Here is a 24,020-nt window from a genome sequence, read left to right as displayed (position 1 = left end):
TGTCGGGCCCGGTCTTGGTTGTTTCGAATACCTTATACTTTTCCCCACTATTCAACCAAGTTGATTAGTTACCTTTTAACATTCTCAGTTTTACATAATTCCATAAAGCTTCAGGAATATTCTTGTCGGGCCCGGACTTGGTTGTTAATGTTCCATCGACTTCTTTTCCTTTAAGCATCGTTTCAATAGGTTTTCTGTATGATCGGGATCATTGTATTGCTGGAATATAAATTCCTCTCTGATAATTCGTGTTCTTAAGGGAATTGAGCGATTGATCAGAATCTGTCGTTAATTTTATGTAGAACACTATACCGTTGACTGATATACTGCTTCAAACATTTACTAATCCCCCACCTTGCTTTACTGTGGATTTGTATTAACTGCAATACCATTCTCTTACTCGCTCTTGAACAAACTGTCATTGATTGTTACCTAATAATTTGAACTTAGATTTATCTGTAAAAAGCGCACGTTTCAAGCTTAGCTAATATAACCGTTTGTGATATGATGTCTATTTCAACATTTTGGTTTCACTTACTTCTTCTCAGTAGAAGTTTCCAGCACTTGCTCGTTCATTGAAACCATTTCGTTCTAATGCGTATCTTACTGTTCTAAAGGTAGCATTCATGCCTGTATTTACTGCAAGATCTTTGGCGAGAACTCACCCAGATACAGTGCATCACTTTTGAAAAGTTTCAGTTTTCTACGTTCACCAATTATATTACTAACAGTAACAGTTTCGCGTACCATCTTTATAATATTCTACTGAAACATGGGGTCTTGCCGTATTTAGCGCATGGAATGTCGTCAACCAGTCAAAACTTTGATTTCTACACACTTGTCATGCGGCATTTCATTTCTGTGGTCCTTGAGTAGAATTACATTACTGCAACTACTGAGCAAGCTATTCACCTTTGTCTTTATCGATGTTGTTTGGTAGACCTGGGAAGGTCAGGTTCATCTGGACCTCTTCCTCTCCTGCATTTGTTAGTTTACAACTGTAGAATGTTCTTTTAATTACATCATGGGGATCAAAGGTTATGCTATTGCATGTACTTTGACCCATTTCAAGGTCATGTCCATGGTCATCAAAGAAATATTCGGTATGAGGAACTCACTTCCTCTTTGTTCGTTATTGAGTAAAACTCACACACATCGTGAACATTTCCAGTTGCGTTTCACATATTTTTCGTCAGTTTAATTACTGCGACAGCGTTGTACATAAATACCTTTTTCAATGCTCTCTGTGTTAAATAAACTAAGGAGGGAAAAAGTCATAGCTAAAGGTGGCCCTAATTCATTTATTTTATTTCTAAGGTAGACGTTAATTGGTGTGAGGTGCTTAGTGCTAATTTCATTACACGATATTCCTTCCTGTACCTTTACATAGTTCATACTGGTATGGCATTCTATGATTGGTTAGATGACAACCACTCACATTGTGAAATATCAGCATGTGGCTATACTCTGGTGCAGTTAATTTTCACACAACACAGGGATAGCATTCCTGTAGTATTTGCCTTTTAGATCCTTTTACAACACTGCTTCCATAATTATTTCCAATAGTGTATAGATATATATGTATGTGTGTAACATTAACTGAAGGACCATTAATTTGCGTTGCTTCTCACATAACGGATTATTAGATGGTTGAATTGCATAAAAACAAACAAGTGGAAGTCTGACAATATTTTATAGCATTGGGTTTTCCCCTTGTCGTAAAAAAACAAAATATATTTCAGTTATACTTTATTTATTTAAATTTCTACCGTGCGTTTATAGCAAATATTAACAATGATTTCACAACTATAATGACACGTCTTGGATTTTACTATAATAAACTCCAGATTTTATATAAGCTTGACAAAAGTCCTCCATGTTGAAGATGTTTTGTTTCATTGATATAAAGAAGGTAAACATCAAAAATTATTAACACAGTTAATAAAAATACACATAGACTTTAAATATCAATGAGATTTCTGGATATCAATATCCTCGCTATACCATTTTAGTGTAATGTGAAGTTTCTTACTAGTGTACAGTTAAAGGTTAAGTCACACATGATAAATCGTAGATTACGTTGAAAACGTTAACGATTCATGCTGCCTTTGAAAGTCTATACAAATTTGTTGCGAAAGTAAATTTTTTAAATTAGCGCGCTTTTATACTGTTATTAACATATTAACAAAAGTCAAGTTCAAGAAGTAAAGAAAACGTTACGTCTAAATATAAGCAATGTTAAGCCAATGCGTTTTATAATTGTTGGAATATTACTATTGACTACGATAATACTCATATTAGTAAAGATAGACTTTAAATTAAAAAATTATCTTTACCTTCGAATAAACCTAAATATTTAAACACATAATTTTAGTTTATAGAACGTATAACCCCCAGTACGTATAACCCCAATGATTAAGAAGAAAGGACATTAACCTGCCCAATAAAATGTCTGCCTCCTTATGTTAAAAGTAAAATATTCTACACATCCAAAACCATTTTATAAACCTCAATTTCTCTAGCTTAAAAACAGGAACACTCATTCAGATATGTCAAAAGTCATTAAATGAAAATAAATAAACTGCTTAACAAACAATTTATAAGTTATTATTTTTACTTTAGAGAAACTGCAACAATATATGAGTCAACCTTCTCTTTAGGGTGTATTATATACATATCTCAATAAAATAGAAAATTAATATTTTCCTTCAAAAAATGTTTTTATACCAATTTTAAAAATAAAAATTAATGTTTTCAATGAATCAACCGCAGAAAATCTCCCGTCGTTTACAAATAAAAGTCTCTAATTAATTTCGAAAAGGAAAATTATACTTGTGCAATGTTATAATGAAATAATTGCACATTTTATTTATGAACAGATATCACGCAATAAGATCGTTGGACTTCAACTATTTGTAACACTATGGTCAACCCGCTCTCGGTAAAGATTATGTTAAGCGTTACGGACAAAAAGAATGCCTAAGAAGCTTGTTAGAATATTTTTACAATATAGCAAGAGCAGCAAACACAGAAACTATTTTAGAAGTTTCATCACGTGCAACATTTCCAAAAGAAAGAAGAGTAAAACACATTTGTGGACAAATTAACAGGTTTAAGATATTCTAAGCATTTCAGGTATTATCAACTCTTTCTCAACCAGCCGTTGGTATTTTTACGAATGTTAGGTCTCATAAAAACTGAGTAAGAAAACCAAATGTTTATGAAGATACACTGAATATGATTTTGTTTATATACAGGGTTACTTTCATAGGATGTTAATTGTCTACAAAGACACAGAACCATCAGTATATGACAAGAATAACAAAATAATAACGCACATTTAAAATACAACGATAAAATTAACCAAAACCAACAAATATTATTTTCCTGTCATGCTTAGCTCAAAGAATCTATAAAATTCATTAAAATAAAGCTATCTGTTGGATCCACCGCGGGGAATTGAACCTCGAATTTTAGCGTTGTTAGTCCGTAAACTTATCCCTGTCTCACCGGCAGACAAAAAAACACTATGCCACTTGCCACAGTAATGTTCTTAAATGCTATAATTTTCGAAGCCACGGAGCTAAATGATGGCATTAATTCATGACGTTCCTTTAAACCACAAGTGTTTCTTTGTTTGTCAAACTTAGGACAGATATGTGATTAGAAATATGTGAATGTCAATATTTGACAAAAGAAAAATGTTTCTGGTATTCCAAATGATATATAATTCCCTGCAAATAAAATCAGTCATTAATCCTCAGTGTTAAAGTGGTTGTTACAAAGATGAATTTACAAATAAGTCCCATTTTGCATATTTTTCAAGAAAGCACTTAATTCAACTTAATAATGGGCGGAAAGGGTTATTAAAGAGAGTAAATATACTCGTATATATTTCTTAATAAATATTTAATGAGGAAAATTCTCATTTTGAATTCGATTGTCAATACTTGCCTTTGAAGAAGACTTTAAAAGAACCTAGTAAAAGGTCTGAAAAAACCATTGGTTTACACATATAATTGTGGAATGACTTCACTTACCCACGTATTGTTGTTACGTTACATTAACTTTATTTTTTTATGTTAAGCTCAAAGATTTATTTCTTTGTTTTTTATGGCAAAGCTACCAAAGTGCTCTTTCACCATCTCTAATTTTGAACTGTGGGCTTAATAAATTGTATTTTTTGTCACTTGATAACCAAATATTTTTTCCGAGTACGTCTTTTTTTTTTAATATTCAATATCACAAAATTGTGGGTGAAGCTCAGAAGTATTTTAATGTTTTGTTGTTGTTTTTATTATCCAATGAAAATTCTTCAATAATTCAACACCAATTACCTTACAGTCAAGTAGTACAAGAAAACAAAAAGTCAATATATGTTCTTCGAATAAACTCAGTTCAAATCGATTTTTTCCAGTGCCACGATAACACTTATCCAATAAACTACTATATTGCTATAAAATAAACACACTGATCACTCGCCAAAGGTCCATAGGAAATATAAAATATTGTGTTTTGTTTTCATAGATTTATTTGATATTTTGCAATTGGGATAGTCTAATTAAATTTAAATTTATCAATTAAAGTCATGATTAATTATAGTCCTAAATAACAGAAGAACTTTGTTTCCTGCAAAATCTCTCAGCATTTCAAAATAGAAATAGAATCCTTTTACTAAACTCTATAAATAGCAACAGTTATACATAAAGCAATAATTACACATCAACTCCCAATTATCACTTTCACCTAAAGTCCCCAATTGGATCAGCGGTACGTTTACAGACTTAAACACTAAAATTCAGCGTTCGATTCTCCGTGGCAAACATAGCGCAGAAAGCCCATTGTGTAACTTTAACAAAACAAACAATTTCCTTTAAAGTAAATGAATGAGCAAAAAATAAACGTCGAGAACATACTCTCTTATTTCAGTTCGATAATTTAGTCATCTAACATATTTATTGCACTTTGTCAGTTATTAAGTGTTATTACCAATTTTCAGCTTTTAACTGTTTGATGTTATAAGATAGATTAAGAAATGTGTCTGCGGAAAGTACTTCGTTTTTTATCCTTACAGATAAAATGGTTTATATGTTTCTATTGATTACCAAAACCCATTTTCCAGTTTTCTCGGTTATAAATCATAATATCGGAACTTTGGCTGTGCCTGGATATTCGTTTTCAACTGTATTTGATCAATGCCCAAAGTTCGTTTCAATTCTCTCTTCTTTTTTTCTAATAGAATAGATGCTGAGTTTTTCTAACTGCATGAAGTTTTATATGATTCTCTTCTCTATACTGTTATTCAGTAAAATGCTTCAAAAACCGCGTATTGCATGTTTATTAATAGCTTTCGTTTACATTGAGTTCTCATGAATTAAAGGAAGGGAGTAAATAAAAAATAAAACTTGGAAAAACAAAAAACTTTATAAAGAAAATTAACATGAAATAATATACAGTTTTAACTGAAATTTTAGACACAATTAAGTTTTAAGTTTCCAATTATCCCCATTTAAAACTAACTCTCTGCATTTTTATTTGTTCTCACACGTGTCTTGAGCACCCCATCTGTTGGAAAAGGGCGTATATAATGGAAATTTGATCTCTCTTCGAATTTCTTTATTTACGCCTATTCTGTTCTCCTTACTCCACAAATGTTGAAAACTACAAAAATACCTGAATTCCTCATCTATGAAAATGTCACATTTTACATAAAACTCACCTGTATTCCTTAGGGAGGTTGAATGATGGCTCGATAACAGTACTTCAGAACGAGTCCTTTAAAACCACTTAATAATTAGTGGAGTAGAACATTATCGGTTGAAAATTATCTAAATTTCATTGCATGATATAACTTCCAATGCTTAACCTTGCGATTATTTTACAGAGTTAATGAGTAGAGTGTAAATATAGTTCAATGGTTACCTTTTGTATTTTGTACATTTGCATTGGCCCGGCATGGCCAGGTGGTTAGGGAGCTCGACTCACAATCTGAGGGTCGCGGGTTCGAATCCCCGTCACACCAAACATGTTCGCCCTTTCAGCCGTGGGGGCGTTATAATGTGACGGTCAATCCCACTATTCGTTGGTAAAAGAATAGCCCAAGAGTTGGCGGTGGGTGGTGATGACTAGCAGCCTTCCCTCTAGTCTTACACTGCTAAATTAGGGACGGCTAGCGCAGATAGCTCTCGTGTAGCTTTGCGCGAAATTAAAAAAACAAACAAACATTTGCATCACAAAGTAAAAAGTTTAATCACTTCAAAATAAGGCAGAGAGCAGCCAAATGTATGTTCGCCATACCGGTTGATGTAACCGAAGTTACGGCGTTCGCGTCCCGTTAACACAAAAAAGAAATCGCGCTCTACACTTTGGGGCTGTGGGTGCGTTATCGGACAGATGGTCGAATTTCACTATTCAGTCTGAAAATAGTAGCTCATAAGTTGATGGTGTTTACTAGCTGCCTTCCATCTAGTTTATCACTTCAAACAGAGAGCTCTAGTTTAGCTTCGCTCGAATCTAATAAAACAAAAAATTTCGAAATATGACAAAAACATACTCTAATACTTTAGAATAAACATTAGTTTTATGACATCCCATTGTGTAGCTTTGTGCATAACTTCAAACAAACAAACAAATAGTTTTATGACAAAATATTGAACACCAGCTTCAAGCAATATTATAATTTAATATTTATCATCTCTCGTAATGATGAATAATATATTGTATGTTTGTTTTGAATTTCGCGCAAAGCTACACGAGGGCTATCTGCGCTAGCCGTCCCTAATTTAGCAGTATAAGACTGGAAAGAAGGCAAGTAGTCATCACCACCCACCGCCAACTCTTGGGCTACTCTTTTACCAACGAAGAGTGGGATTGACTGAAATGGCGAGCATGTTTGGTGTGACGGGGATTCGAACCCGCGACCCTCAGATTGCGGGTCGAGTACCCTAACCACCTGGCCATGCCGGACGAATAATATATTGAAGAAGGAAATTGTTTAATGACGGTGCTTACCTTGAAAGAAATAATGCAAAGTAGGAAAAATGACCTTAAAGTGAGAAAACTGCACAAGTGAGCCTAGAAAAGACTTGATAACCGTAGGAACAATAAGGATCTGGCAATAAACAAGTTCATTTATGAATAAACGTTTGTTCCTTTCATTACCGGTGTGACAGCTTCCATAGAAAATATTTCTTTTTTGCTCTCACTTGTAGACAAAAATTCTAATATTAGACACCTTTAAAGGTTTGGAGTCAAGCCATTCCCAAACTTTTATTTCTAAAAAGTGGGTTCTTCATCATCACATTATACACCTTTGTTCTTTTACTAAACAGATTTTTAAGAAGATGATGTTATAATACTTTCACATTGATTATATTATGATGTTTTACCTCTATCGTCGGCATGGCATGGTCTGAGTGAACTCATTTTGCTAACTACAAGTCCCACATCCAAATCCCGTCATTAAACATACTTTCTCCTTTTCAGACATACCATAGCTTTAATGAGTTTCTATTTCTAGTTCTACTTTGTGATATGTTAACAGATTAAAAGTATTTACCATGTCTTCATTTGGTAATACATGTGCAAGCAACGTTTTAGAGAAACTACTAAAGAATTATCGATTTAGCCTAAAGTAGGAATCCGTTTTTGTCGCTTTCTCTCTTAGCCAATTAATAAAGTTTAATACGAATGTCGTTAACGAAATGCACAATTTCGAAGAATCGTAACAAAGATAGGTTGATTGGTGCAGTCTGGTTTTTGGTGCTCCTTTTGTGTTACACTTGTAAACAAATTATCAGCTTGATTGGATGAGCCAGTCGAGAAATACGCAAATTACCCATCTTCATTAGAAACGTTAACCCTACACGCCTAGCTATCTACCATGTTAATCAAACCTAGCTGCATCAGTTATAGAAATATGCTGTTTGAAAACTGACATCTTTGTTCTAATGTCAGTGCATTTCTAAGGAAAACCTAATGAATTAATTCCCTTTAGAAACGTCAGAGCTTATAAGACAATTTATCTGCACCAATTGAAAGTGATTCGTTTCACCTATCACGAGATAGAACAGTCAGTAGTTGCGATAGCGACAAAGCTTTAACATTTGCGTAACAAGCTTTCAAATAATCCTTGCTCAAGCCTGCACGTGAAAGTTCAAAGCGATGCAGGAATCAGGGCTTGAAATATCAGGAAAACACACTTTATAACGACAATAATCTGGCCCTGTATTTGCTATTCGATCCAACATTTCATGTTCCATGTGTTGTGAAGTTAATAAAAAACTTACTATAGTGTTATAATATATAATAATAATACCAAAATGATATTGAATAGCTTTATGTAGGGGAAAACTTACCAAAAGTTTTAGCCAAACGAACTTCCTGTTGATATTCGTTTCGCCAAAATATTAACTAAAGTTTCCCTTTTAGTTCTCTCTTAATCCTTACTTTGATTATGACACACTGCAAATAACATTTTGGAAAACAATTACCTGATTCAGTCTAGAGTAGTGGAAAACATAAATGCAATCTTTACTTTTCAACTTCACTTAAACGCTTTGTGTGTGTGTACGATTGTACTTATACAGTTTATTACAAATGTTTAATTGTGAGTACATAAACGCATATAAATTTTACTGAAAATGTTCATATCTTGTTTAAAACACAACCTTTAACATTAGGCTTATTTAGAGAGTCCGAAAAACCTAGAATATTTTAGGGTGGATTCGTAGTAAATACCAATAAGAAAATATATATTTGGAACGTTCCTCTTTTAAGTTTGATTAATTTATTGGTCTATAAGGGATCTAAGATATTAAAACTTTCTTATACGGTACTAAGTAACAATAAGTTTGACATCAAAATAGGATGTTGCCCAACTCTCTAAAATTGAAACATGTGATACATCAAGTTCTTATGTTTTTTTATTGATACCTGTCACTAAAAAAGGCCTACGATAAAAATCCTGCCATGAAAGCTTTTTACTACTTCTTCCTTTGTTTATGTCAAGATCTTAAAAAAGACATTGAGTGCATTTATTTCATAAAAAGTTCAAATACCTTAGCTCTGGTTTATACAGAGGTAATTCTGGTTATCTTTTGTTTATTTAAATTTATGTGTTTAAAATTATCTTCTCCAAAACCAGATAGCGCTATGAGTAATAAATATTCGTTTTAGCGCAAAGCTACACAGTAGGCTTTCCGCTCTCTGTTCACCCAGAGTAATCGAACTCCGAATTCTTCTACTGCAAGTCCGTAAACGTACTTCTGAGTCACTGAGGGCAATACAAAATGTATAATAATACAGTTTTTCTAAACTCCATTAACTCTCACCTTCAGTGGATCAATGGTAAGTTTCCGGACTTACAATGGTAAAAATCGGGATTTAAATCACGGCGGTGAAGAGAGAATAGATAGCCTATTGTGTAGCCTTGCACTAAAAACAAACACCAACCAATCATTAACTTTCCTTGAACTGTGTAGAAAGAAATATTAATTATATTCGATTTATTAAGTAGGTCATTACGAATAAGTTATATTTCTATGTTTTTAAAGTAAATTCTTCTTGTAATTCTAATTAGTTCAGCTAAATTGTGCTTTTTACTTTACATGTTAAGTAAGAATAATTTAAAAACTAACTGATTTTGTTACTGAAATGTGTTTTAGCTTTCGCATAAGTCTTAAACTGTAGCAATAAAATAGACAAGCGTCGCAATAAAACTTCTTGATAAATCTAAACGTGTTAACGTTTTACACCCCTTGTCCACAGTAGGTCGAAATAATATGTTGCTTGGGCGTGGCTCATTAGGTAGCGTGCCTGCCTAAAGATCTGTGGCTCCATCGTTTACGACATACACACACACTCGTTAGACACGTGGGTGCGTTATAACAATACCGGTCAAATCCATCTGTTAGGTCAGGCTAAAGTCACTCAGGAGATGTCAGAGTTTCTGTTGACTAGCTGCTTTCCCTCTAATCTATCAGTTCAAGATTAGGGATTGCTAACGCAAGTTCTTCTTGAGTAGCTACACAATGGGCTATTTGTGCTGTGCCCACTACAGGTATCGAAACTCGGTTTTTAGCTTTATAAACCTTTCAGTCTTACCCTTAAGCAACTGGGGCAACAAACAAGCATGTTGTTTCGTAGTTACGCAAATTACCACCAGGGGACATTAATGATATTTAATGGATAAACGGTATGGTGCTTATTTGGTAGACGTAGTTTAGAAAAGGAACTTATAAAGTTGTGCATATGTAAGTACGATGTGCTTAATTGCACACTATCAGTCAGACTCTTGTTTAGTAAACAGGTTTCTTTCAAGGCAAATATAACACTACTAAAGCCCGCTTCACCAGTTACTATTGGCTACAATCGTCAGAATAGTGCTTTACCAAAATGTTTAAAATTGATGCTTCGTAAATGTCATAAATAATTTTATTACATTTTTTGTCGCAGTTTTTTAAACACAACCTAAATTAAATAGCTCTTGGTATAAAAATGAGGCATTTCCATGTTAATGCCTATATAATGCGATTATAGCCATCGGACACAGAAACTAAATTATGTTATCAGTAATATAACTAATATTCCATGTTATTGCCTATATAATGCGATTATAGCCATCAGACACAGAAACTAAATTATGTTACCAGTAATATAACTGATGACAGCTCTACTAGAAGGGCCCCCCAGTGGCACAGCGGTATGTCTGCGGAATTACAACGCTAGAAATCAGATTTCGATACCCGTGACGGGCAGAGCACAGATAGTCCATTGTGTAGCTTTGTGTTTAATTCCCAACAAACAAACAAACATCTACTAGAAGACTAAAGGCTAAGACGTTCGCATGACCGAATCTTTTCAAATTACTAAATTATTCGACCCACGCAATGGGTCTACCGAATTAATTGTATTTACTGTTTATTAATCTGACGCAAAAAAAAGAGAAAATCGGTACTGTTAAACTGAAGCGTCTTGTTTATTTCCTTAATCTTGAAACGTATATTGAGCCTAACGTTATCGGTTTTTTGAATGACTATACCTATTTTCCTGATACATGAAAACACTTTATTAGAATTTAGTATCGTTTTATTGCCATAAAAATGATACGTGTGTGTATGTTTGTTATTAAACATATTGGACTATTTATGACTTGCTCACTGTGAGTATGGAAACCCAATTTTAACGTTTTAAGCACTCAGACTTACCGCTGGACCACCAGGAGGCAGATTAGACAAAGAAACAAGATAACTTTAGGCTATATTTACAACTTTTATAATTTCATATTTGGTTTTATTTTGAAGAATTATTTATAATGCTATATAATGATCTATATAAACAGTGCTGTATATGCAATTTGAAACATTAGTTAATCGATTTGTGTGTGAAAACCTAAACGGTTAATTACGGCCAAAAGGCGATAAACCTTTAGGTAGTTTCATATGGACTGCTCCTGCTTTCTGTCTAATTCAGGTTAGACCTAAGTGTGTTCCCTTAACCCAGTTTTTGATACTTCTGTTTTCAGTATTTGGTCTCATATATACAGAACCCTGAGCCTGGCATGGGCTGGTAGTTTGGGCGCACGACTCGCAATCTGCCCGTCACGGGATCAAACATCATCACCTAACATTTTCGCTCCTTCAGCCGTGGAGGCGTTATAATGTGACGGTCACTTCAAAGTTATGGAAGGCCAGCGTAAGTAGTCCTCGAGTAGATTTTCGCGAAATTCAAGGAACAGTTTTAATTAACCCATCAGTCGTGATGAAAAAATTATCTGACAGTCCGAAACGACGTCTACAAAACATTATGTAAAGCTTTCTTTATGAGAAGCTTCTAAGTATTAAAACAAATTTTCATTTTTCAAATAATCGTAATTATTTAGTTGATTTTTTTTTATTTTCCCACACTTTATGTTTATAAACTTTAAATAAATTAAATGAAATAATAAACAGATAAATAAAATTTATTACCAGTACTTTGTTATGAATATTAAAAGTATTATATTTGTTATCACTAATATTGCTTCTTAGTGGCACAGCGGTATGTCTGCATCCTTCCAACGCTAGAAACCGGGTTTCGATACCCGTGATGGGCAGAGTACAGATATCCCATTATGTAGCTTTATGCTTAATTCCAAACAAACAATCATTAATATTCCTTTACCTTAGCAGCAACGTTAGAAAGTTTTTAAAAAGTAATGAGACTCAATATTAATAAAGGCTTACAGAAACATGTCTCGCTTGTTTTATGTTATTTACTATCATTTTAACATAATCAGTTTAACGTTTGATGTTTATTGATGTATTCAAACGGATAGACTTATACTCTGCTCTCTTTTTTTTTAGCTGTTACATAAACTTGGATATGTAGATAAATACTGAATATTTGCAATACAAATGCAGTAAAATAAAACGCTCGTGTTTAAAGATACGTCTGAACACATTTATTTATTTAAGTAATTTTGCTCGTATTTTGTGATAAATTCTGTGTCATATGCTTGAAAATATAGTTAATTGGAATAATCTTAATGGCCATTATAGATGTATAGATATATCGCCTTGGAGGAAAGGTAGAAAAAATGCATTTAAACAATGGGATTAAAGTTTTTTGAAAAATTCATCTTTTGTTATACATGACGTTTAATAGTTAACGCTGGTGCAATATAAATATTAAAAACAGTATGAAAAATCCTAGCATTGCACATAGTGATCAAACAGAATAGTGCCTATAATGTTAAGTCTTAAAGGTTTGCGATTACATAGGGTATACATTCAATGATGCAACCTGAAGGTGTATAATTCCTATTCCTAGGCTGATACTAAGTTCACCACACAATGAATGTGTTATTAATCAGTTTTGCTGATTAACTAAAGTAAGGCAGTAAGGACGCAATAAGCGTCAAAATACCGGATATACGGTAGCCGGTATAACATACAATTTGCATTCGAGGAGTAACAGGTGAATTTTTTTAGCTTAGGACATTCATTCATCAGCTGACCAGTGTCGAAGAGCGTCAGAAAACGTCATGTCTCAAACGAAGATTTAAAATCGATATTATAATTTGTAAATTTGTTATGAATTTTGTATCGATCGATCATATAATTTATGGTTCCCCCTTTTAAACTATCTCAAGCTAACATTCATGTATATTTACATAAATACATATATTGCGAAAGATATTAACTTACTATGAATGATAAGGACCTTATATTGAAACAATTTTAATAATCAAATCAGCAAGTCACATGAAAATCACAGATGGTATAAAGCCACAGTGGAACACAGTGTATCAGAACTACATTTTTACTTTATTTAGGTTTGCATAAACAGTAAGATATTACCGAACGTTTATCGGGTTTAGAAATTGTACATAACAGCCCTATTCGATGCAAAATATTCATACACTCAGACCATAAAAATATGTTCAGAAGAGGGATTTAGTATTTCCAAGACGGGGATATCCTTTCTACTTAATGGCATTGGAAAACAAAGCAAAGTGGATCAACTTGGAAAATTAAGAAATACACCTACAACAAGTTGCACCAAAGCCATGGTGCAGCGTTTTGAAACTGATCAGAACCTAGAAACATTATGGTCAGTGGCAAAAGCGGTCCACGTGCCTCAGACAACACTGTGCAACATAATCAATAAGGATTTATGTATGTAAAAATGACACAAGTCACATGTTAGTTGCTTCAACGATATATCCATTAAGCCGTCACATCCCTCAACTAACTGGAAAAGGAAAGAGGTATTCATATTATACCCTCCGAAAACATACCGTTCAAGTCGTCTATAGGTTTTTGTTCGATCGGACTCTTGAAACGCGTACTGGGAAATCATTGTCCTCGTACATTAGATGGTGAATGGAAAGCAAGCAGGTAGTAAGAGTGTGTTTTTGACATAACAGCCTTGCAATGGAAACTACGTTGCAGGACTATTGTTAAGATGTACGACCGTCAAATAGATAATGCTGAACGTGGCGACTTGGACGATAACGACGTGGTGAGGCTCCAATGTTATTTTAATATAATATGTAACCTCTGTATTTCCACTGAAAATGATTTAATAAGGTCAAACAATCTCTAAAGATACTTGTTATAAGTTTAGATATACTTAAATCATTTTCATTTTCTCTCAAATGTTCTAAATATTTATGTATATCTGTCACCGATCCATTTTAATTGATGATAATGAAATAGTTTTAACTACTTGATAAATTTTTAACCTAAACTTAGAAATGCAGAAGCATTATGAAACCTTACTTATTAATTGTTTCATAATAAGATAAGTTTTATGCATTATAAATTCTAGGAATGCGTATTATCTTTTAAATTAAGTGAACTAAGTGTGTCGATAAGAATATTTAATATATTAGGATTTAGTTTTGCATTAGCAACTCTCCAGTGACAATATCTTAAACAGATTAAAACAAGTATTAATACATTTCATTTAACCAATAAAATAAATACTGCTTTAGCTAACTTAAGCAGCTAATCTTCAGATTTATGTAATTCTTTCTCTTAACAGAGAAACGGTAATTAATTATAACTATGAATAATCACGACTAAGACATCAAAGGCCTGTGATGAATGATACATCAGTTTTACTGGTTTCATTTCTCATCACATTAACTGGTAGTTTTATCTTTAACTAATAATATATTTCAGACTTAGTTTGTAGATACATGTATTGGGGTCTTGAAAAGTAATGGAAACTCTCTGATTTCAGATGCGTATTTGTAGATTAACTTATATGCCGCACTGACAAATACATTTTATATTATATATGCAACTTTCCAAGTGAGATGTTCCTAGTTTAAGACTTTTTACAAATGATTCTAAGAGGTGGCAGTGTTTTTGAGATGAGTTGTTGACCTAACTTCTAACTGATACATTATGCCTTGTTACAAATGATTCTAAGATGTGGCAGTGTTTTTGAGATGAGTTGTTGACCTAACCTCTAACTGATATATTATGCCTTGGTAATTAATTGTATACAAACAATACTTTCAGAAATATCGTGCCTGTATTCTTTTTCTTCTTTATGTTGCATTTGATATATCATAGAACAATACCGTTCGCCTTTGAATATCTATACTGGTCGGCGGACAGAACGCAGATAACCTATTTTGTACCTTTGCGCTGAAATAAACAACAATCTAGACTGGATAACAATGTTTCTTACACATACCGTCTATATATATATATACACATATATATAGATAGATACATACTTCAGAAGTGTAATGTATAAGGATTAATTACGTCATGGTCAAACTTAATAATTAATTTAAGAAATAAACTAAAAAGTTAGAAAATCTTTTCCCGGGAATCATCTTCAATGGAAGAAAATGGGTACTAACAAACAACATTAAAGACGTGGAAAACAGAAGATATACGAATATCACAATATTTTGTGTGTTTTAGTGAATTTACTGTTTCCGTGCATCGTCATTACTTACTAAATGAGTGGACCGATAAATAAATCGATGTTAATCACACTTCATTACAATATTCAGATCTAACGTTTGAATAATTTATCACTACACTTAATGACGCTAAAATTTGATTTAGGTTAAAGCTATAACATTAATTAGTGTGGTGCTTAAAAACTGTGATGTATAATTTTCTGTATCTCCGTATCAGGAAATTGGAGATGCTAACATTAATTTCTAGGTATTTTTTCTTATAATTTTAGATGAGTGTTCAGTTAAATAATAAAATATTCACAAATAGGTAACGAAAAAATATAATTTAAACAACATAAAAATAATAATTCAAAAGATATTTATATTTACAACTAACCTCTAAATGTATGATAACATATTTTGACTTTTAATATTGCTTTTATTCAAGAACTGTATATAGAGGCTGCTATATATGTCTTTTTGTTGTTAAGCTCAAAGCTATCTGGATTATACCCAGCACAGAGATAGAGCCCCTAATTTCATTGTTATAAGTCCTCAAGTTTATCGATATGTCACCGTATAGTGTTAAGAAATGTCTGAGTATTAATAGTAATAAATTAATTAATGATGAAAATTTGCATTCAAATAATAGAAAAGATTGGTGACATTAAATAAGACCTATAGAAAATGAATACAGTGACTATCCATAATTAATTATAAATATCTGAATTGAAAAATTCATATTTTCTCTTTAAAACAAAACTTTCATTTGTATGATTTTGATGTTTCCTGAAATATTAAGCAAACTTATATGGAAAAGTTTTATATCATACACTGGATAAACTAATTTATAATATAGTAAAACGGTTAAATAGGAACAGAAGATTTATAAACAGAAATAATGAATCTAAATAGTGTAAGCAGAAGGAAATAATCTGGTTACTTGAGTTACAAATTTCCAGAATGTATTTTTTTTTTCATTATGTAGAATAAATTTTACTTAACTATTTTCTTTGGTATTTTATTGTTATGGATCTTAATTTAATTTCAAACGTATTGATTGTAATAAAATGCTCTTAAATAATTCATGTAAAATATATTTCAAGACTGTTTTATAATTATTTTCAAATAATACATTATCTCACTTATACCAAAATCTATTATGGTACATTTATCCAAGCATTATAGCCTGAGAAAAAATATATTCAATAGTTTAGTTTTTACGATATTTACAATCCGCAAAATAATTAGTTTTTCTAGGTTCCCACTTAGGTCTAGTTTTCATTTTTTTTTAGTATTGTATTTTGTAATGTAAAAAGGTATAAGTTCATATTGGATCATATCTTGCCCAGCTTTAAGCAATATCACCTTCCAGCAGCTTAGATAAGTCGATAATAAATATTCAGAGAAGTAAGTGTACTTTACCTTTCATATTACTTGGTCCAAAAGAGAGAGAGGTTGATTTATTTGTGTATTTACACGTTTCGTTAAAGATACAGCTTGGTATCTGAGAGTTGATTTTGTTTGTCTATTCTATTGTTCTCAGCTGTTCACAATATTGGTGATGTTAGGCGACATGAACTCATATATTTTGATACAAAGCAGGGTATTTATTACCACTCCTTCTTTTTTCCTTAATTATAAATATTGTTTTAAATAATATAAACTTTATATCCCTAGGGCACTTAATTCAAAATTCAAGGAGAATATGTAATTACAAAATTAATCGTACATAACAAGAATGATATTTCAGGACCTGTGTTGCAATCAGAAATAATTCTTCCATCATCGTTCGTGCTCTGTCTGATGACCCTGATTACGCACTATTGTGACTGAAGTGGCCGTCAAAATGTCTGTAGTATACATAACAAATTTGCAATTCTTTAGGTTTTAATATCTCGCGTAATCATGTTTTGGAGACACATAATAAATTATGCATATTGTGAAAGCCAATGTTACACTCAATTCTGTGATGAAGACAGATTTTGCTTATAATTGTTTGAGTTATGAGAGAAGGCATAGTGCACAACAAATACGATGAGAATACTGCTGTTGCTCTCGATTGGTTTAGCGTAAGTCATATAAACAGCGATATATATACAGCGATACCAAACAGTAAAATTGAATAAATAATACCTGATAAAATAATAACAATTATTGTAAAGAATAAAAGTTAAAAGAATATAAAATATATTTATTGTTCCCTATAGCTCAGCAACACGTCTGAAGACTTATAACACTAAAAATTTATACATGCTTTTGGTACCACACAGATAACTCATTGTGCAGCTTTGTGCTCAAAAACAGACAAATCCAATAGATGTAATTGAAATAATATGATAAGGAAAACCAAGAAAACATTTATATATATAAAATTTGCAACAAAATAGCAATGCAAATGTATATATAAATAGAATGTGCATTATTACAGTACTGTAGCTTGTTTTTTACGCCCAATGAAGTTTCAGTTTGCACCTTAATAATGTGTCTGGTCTTATGAATTTTTTTGACACTATGTTTGACTAATAACTCAATGTCTAATACAGACAATTAAATCAGTTCTTCACCTATGAATTTGGCATGTAATTTCAGGATGTTTTCCATCTACTGTTGCCATGGCAAATGACGGTAATGTCTGTTTAAGACGGAAAATCTTCACAGATTTTCCACAGATCCTCCATTGTACATAAAAGTCAGCTTCTAAAATATCGTTTAAGTTAATCAAAAAACATAAGTTCATCGTAGCAAGATCGCAGGACATGCCAAGTTTCAAACCGTCCCTATTGACAAACGTTTCACAGATCCTCCTTTCTAGGTAAAATTCAGCGTCAAATACATCGTTTAAGTTAATCAAAGACTTATATATTAATTGTAGTAAGGTCGGAAGACTTGCCATATATATACAGAGGGTTGTGTGCATTATATCAAAATTATTTTGAATATGCAAATGAACGAGTCATGTATAAGAACTACATTTTCACATTGTTTGATGTTACATATGTAGCGTGATACCATCGACAATTGATCGCTTTTAAGAAAGGTGTGTAGCATTCCTTTTCGACGAAAAATATTCATGCACTCAGATCGTAAAGATGTGTTCAAATAAGAGATTTGGATTTCCTAAAACAGCAATTATTGCTTGCACTTAATGACATTCGAAAACAAAGGAATATGAATCAACTTGTAACAGGATATCCGTTGTCCTCCTACACTTGAGAAATAATTGAAAGCAACAAGAGAGGAGGGGTGTGCTTGGAGATCATAGCCTTACGACGAAGTCTTTTGTAATTTGCAGGGCCATTGTTAAGATGCGTTGTTGTAAGTTATGTTAAGTTATGAATTTCGCGCAAAGCTACACGAGGGCTATCTGCGCTAGCCGTCCCTAATTTAGCAGTGTAAGACTAGAGGGAAGGCAGCTAGTCATCACCACCCACCGCCAACTCTTGGGCTACTCTTTTACCAATGAATAGTGGAATTGACCGTCACATTATAACGCCCCCACGGCTAAAAGAGCGAGCATGTTTGGTGGGACGGGGATTTGAACCCGCGACTCGCAGATTGCGAGTCGAGTGCCCTAACCAGCTGGCGATGCCGGCCCTGCTGTTATAAGACAAAGCATGACCGAACTTGACTACATGGACTGTAACGACGTAGTGAGACTCCAAAATTGTTTTAATATAACGTACTCAACCTATTTAGTCGATTGGAAGTGCTATAGTTTCAGTTTCTTCGCTATCTTTCTCATAAAAACGAACATTTATTTCAAGTGTGGCGATAGATTTAAGAACTCTTTGTTTCTAAACATTTAACTCCAATTCCTTGTTTGTTATCTTGTTACTGTACCAAAAATATGGTAAACAAAAATACAACATATAAGACACAATTCTTATAGTGGACACACAGTAGATATCCCATTGCGTACTCTAGCACTTAACAGCAAAACAGAAACAAATCTCTTCTGCTGAGAACAGTTATTGGTCCGTCCTCCGAACTGTTGTGTCCTTTGCTCTACATCGCTTAACAACTTCGCCATACGAATATACTTTCTTTGAAATGACTGAGACGCATCTTACAGCCATAAATCTACCCGTGGGGGTTTCAACTATTGAATGGTCAGAAATTCTCCGTGTGCCAGATATGAAGATACTAAACATGACGTCTATGGTTCCATATCGCACGACTTAGACGACACGCTACTATATTAACATATGCAAATCGTTCTGTCTGTATTCTCATCATATCAAAATGAAATTCATTAATGTTTTTATATGGTTTGTTTGTTTTATATCATCCGTCACTTTAGATTTAACACAGTTTTAGTTTGCCAGTATACCAATAACGTTGCGCTTAAATTTGGAAATTACAAATAACTATAACGAGAACAGGCAACGTGATCAAACTACGTATAAAGATATCGATTGGACGAATGGCAAGTCTGAAGTAACGGCCGGAGACTAAAACAATAACATAAGAAAATTGTAGGATCATTGTTATATCTATTTATGTGAAGAATTCGTGAGCATGGTAAATCATTAAAAACGTTGACTGCACTAGCCTTTTAAATATTGTTCACACAAAAGTCGTCAAATTCAAAAACTGCCACGTGAGTTATACTTGTTATTACGCACACACACTGCTCGATATTTAAAGATGATAAACACACTATTAACTATCATATCATCAGATCTCCCTTTGCAATATCTGCGAAAAAGTACAAAAATAATTGTGCTTACTCTCAATTATCAATATTATTATATATTTTTTGCCAGCTATCAAATCATTTATGATCGTTCGAAAGTATTTCAGATTTAGTTGTTTTTATATTGCTCTTGGAAATGGAAAAAAACTTTGTTCAGTAATGTATGGTATTATTTACATATAATATGTATTGAAATAAATTATCCTACCAATAATCAGTTTCCATACCCAATATCAATATAACTGTATGCCTGGCATTTATTTTCTGTATTTTGTATTTCCTTTTGTCGGTTTTGTAATTTATAAATCAATCTGTCTATTCCATAATGATTCCAAAAGGATGTTTAAAAGCGGTTTCCATACACTTCTTTACTCGTACACATAATTTGCTTTCGAGTTTTGTATTCCACCAAAAAACCGAATTTTGAATGTCACGAAGAGCTCGTAAACCGACAAATTTTATGTTATATTTTATGCTGCAAAGGCTACAATAAATCATTATTCATAGGGCATATTTAAAACATAATAGGTAAACATAATTCCTAGGTCTCAGACTAAATTACCGTTTTGCCCCTAAATAACGCCCCCGGGAGTATTGCAAACTGCAAAAGGGGGTGCCAATTTTTCACATGTGATTTGGTGATTTCAATGCTAATATGTGTGCGTGTATATGTTTGTTTTTCTTTATTTTTCAAATCAAAATTACGGAAATAAAAATGGATTATAATGTTGTATTACTATTGCTGTAACACAAGGTTAACTCTGCTGTAACACAAGGTAAGCTCTTTAAAAATACCGGGGGCGATAATTATGGACGGTAAATAGAGAAACTTAACCAAGTTTATCTTTGTCAAATGAATGAAATGAAAATAATCAATATTGCGAAAGTTACCATGAAATGAGTATACAATTCATTACGTCTGCTATTTTGAAGAGAAAAAAAAAAGTATTATTTGTTGAATCGCAATTATACACTAATTAGATGTTTTCTATCATTTTATTTTTAATGGTAATACTCGTATAAAGGTAGTACTCATTGTAAATAAATAATCAAAAGTAGTGATAGAATAACATTTTAAAAATGAACTTAAATTCCTAATACTTGAAAATGTATAGTGTGCATCGCTGACGAGCATTTCCTGTCTTGACTTCGCTGAAATTAATGTTTTTTTTTATAATTTGTAAAGCAGTAAAGCTCAATCTATTTTTGTTCTAATTTACAAAAGTGTGTTTGTAATTTGTTTGTAATTAAGCATAAAACTACACAATGGGCTATCTGTGCTCTAGCCACCATGGGTATCGAAACCCGGATTCTAGCGCTGTAAGTCCGCAGACACACCACTGTGCCACTGGAAGGCCATTTACAAAAGATCAATATAGCATAGATATATTGTCACATGTTAAAACATATTACAATCTACTATGTTGTACCGTGATTATGTTTAACCGTGTAACATTTAAATCCTGTATTTTAAACTAGAAACCAAAAATGCATAGAATTATTTAGAATTAATATAGATACGTCAACAAAAAATAAAAGATGGAAAAGCATAGTTAACTAACATTATCCCAATTACAATACACTTTATACAATATATTTCAATAGTTTAAAAAAATATTGGTCTGAAGTATGATGTTTAGCTTAGTGTAAATGTCAGATCATTTAGAAATACGTTTCATTAAAATAATTTCTTAAAATGGCACTTAATCAGAGTTTAAACATTTATATAGTTATGCTCAAACATCCAAAGTAGAATAAATATAAATATCATTGAATTACAGAACCGTATGTTTTATGTCAAGTCAGTGATAAAGTGTTCAAAACAATAAATACGTAAATGTTTCCCAATAAAAAAGTATGGAGAATTATCAACTTAGAACTTACTCAGAAAGAGAAGAGATGATAATATAATAACCCGAAGTACAATTCTTAGAAACCGTCTTGCGCCCAACGACGAAAGTGAGCACTCCCGAGCTTCCAGCATCCCGTTTATAGTGTATCAGATAGCATATACAACTCCGAAAGTTTACTATAAAACTTGGGTTGAAGAATAGTTAATGGAAAACCTAGACAATGTTTCCATGACCATTTTGAACCGGTTGGCAAGTGTCATGCAGTTTAGTTGTCAGGTTTATCATGATCCACCTAAGAAACTAGAAACAGACCTCGCATTTCTCCACTCGCACGCGAGACCGAGATTCCTCCAAGTGCTTGTGGACTGGCTGCATCACGGAAGCTCTTTGCTTCCTTACGTCACTACATAAAGAAGTCACGTGGACAAGAGGGGCAGGACATATTAAGATGAAAACACAGAAGAAAGAAACATTATCCTACAAGAAAATATATAAATAAATTAGTCTTCTGTATAAAAATATACAAATCGTACTTGAATGTTCAGTGGACTTCAGATGAATACAAAATGACAGAAAATGGAAAACATATCATACTCAAAACTATTTTGAAACCTATTTAGTAATGAATTCTCCTTACGAAACCTATACGCAGAAAAAACGTTTTAATTGTTTAAAAAACGTGTTTTGTCTTTTCACAACGTGTTAAAATACATTGGGAGTGGTTCATTAAAACTCTCAAATGTATTCCTCTTAGAATGTAAATTACTTAATATCTGAAACTTATATATAATGTATAGAATAAACTAATTAATATATGAAACTATTAAATAGTGCACAAAATAAATTGATTAATCTCTGAAACTGTTATATATTGCATAGAGTAATTTGCATAATTTCTGAAACTGTTATATAGTGCAAAAAGTAAATTTCTTAATTTCTAATACTGTTATATATTACACAGAATAAACTAATTAATTTTTTCGAGATGTTTTTAGCACGTATGTAATGTTCAATTTTGAAAACTAAAAATTTATTTAAAAACAAGAATTATTTTATACACAATTCAATAAAATGAGATTGTTTCCAGTCTCCGAATTACTAAAATAATAACTTACTGTACAAGGTTAAAAAGTGGTAAAATCTCCGACGTGACTGGAAAACAATCTCATACACTCATTGCTTGATTTCTAATACTGTTATATAGTGCACAGAATAAACTAATTAATATCTGATACTATGATATAATGCATAAAGTAAATTGCTTAATCTCTGAAACTGTTATATAGTACACAGAGTAAATAAATTAATCTTGAAACAGTTATATAGTGCACAAAGTAAATTAATTAATATCTGAAACTATTATACAGTGCGCCATATTTAACAGCAATATTAGCGCTCACACAAGAATTATCGTTATCCTAATTTTGGAAGAAACTAATGCAAACAAACAGACGTTATTACATGTGAGTGACAGGAACTTTAGTATTTGTTTGAAGTTAAGTGCAAAGCTACATAAAGGGCTCTCTGTGCTCTGCCCACCACAGGTATCGAAACCCGGTCTCTAGCGTTGTAGAACTTCAGTGAATCATGTCTTATAAATCTTATATCACTGATACGCTAATCATATGTTACAAAAGTTCTACTAGACATTTGATTGTACTTGTTGATGGGTTAAAAATGTAATTTACAAGTTCTTGAGATCCCTTCTCATCAAAAGAAGATAGCTATGTGACAAATGCTTGAAACGACTTAATTCAGAAACAAACTAAAGCTGTTTATTTCTATTAGAAACTTTTCTAAAAACAGCACTTGATTATTTCGAACACTTCTTTAAGATAAGACTAAACGTTTACAAATTTTCATGAGTCACGTGTATCATAAAACCTGTAAATAAAAATACTAAAATAATAAAATATAAACGGTGCCATAAGTTTTTATTACAATCATCGTACCTATAACAATTTCCAAATTTAGTTAAATTGTTTCTCCAAATCTTTCGTTAAAGGGGGTATTGTTATCCCTGTGATATATATATATATATATATATATATATATATAT

General features: G+C 32.4%; 1 protein-coding gene across 1 annotated transcript in view; it reads right to left on the bottom strand.

The window, feature by feature from the left end:
* Nucleotides 1-22,319, bottom strand: part of LOC106463573 (zwei Ig domain protein zig-8-like) — a 108,501-nt gene extending 86,182 nt beyond the window's left edge. Inside the window, exon 1 of the mRNA XM_022391107.1 lies at nt 21,993-22,319. Within this exon, the coding sequence (XP_022246815.1) occupies nt 21,993-22,092 (100 nt within the window). The 5' untranslated portion in view covers nt 22,093-22,319. The remainder of the gene's footprint in view (nt 1-21,992) is intronic.
* Between the last annotated feature and the right edge of the window lie 1,701 nt (nt 22,320-24,020).

Source organism: Limulus polyphemus, unplaced genomic scaffold, assembly GCF_000517525.1.
Source record: "Limulus polyphemus unplaced genomic scaffold, Limulus_polyphemus-2.1.2 Scaffold1439, whole genome shotgun sequence".
NCBI classification, from domain to species: Eukaryota; Metazoa; Arthropoda; class Merostomata; order Xiphosura; family Limulidae; genus Limulus; species Limulus polyphemus.
This window is presented reverse-complemented; position numbering and strand designations above follow the sequence as displayed.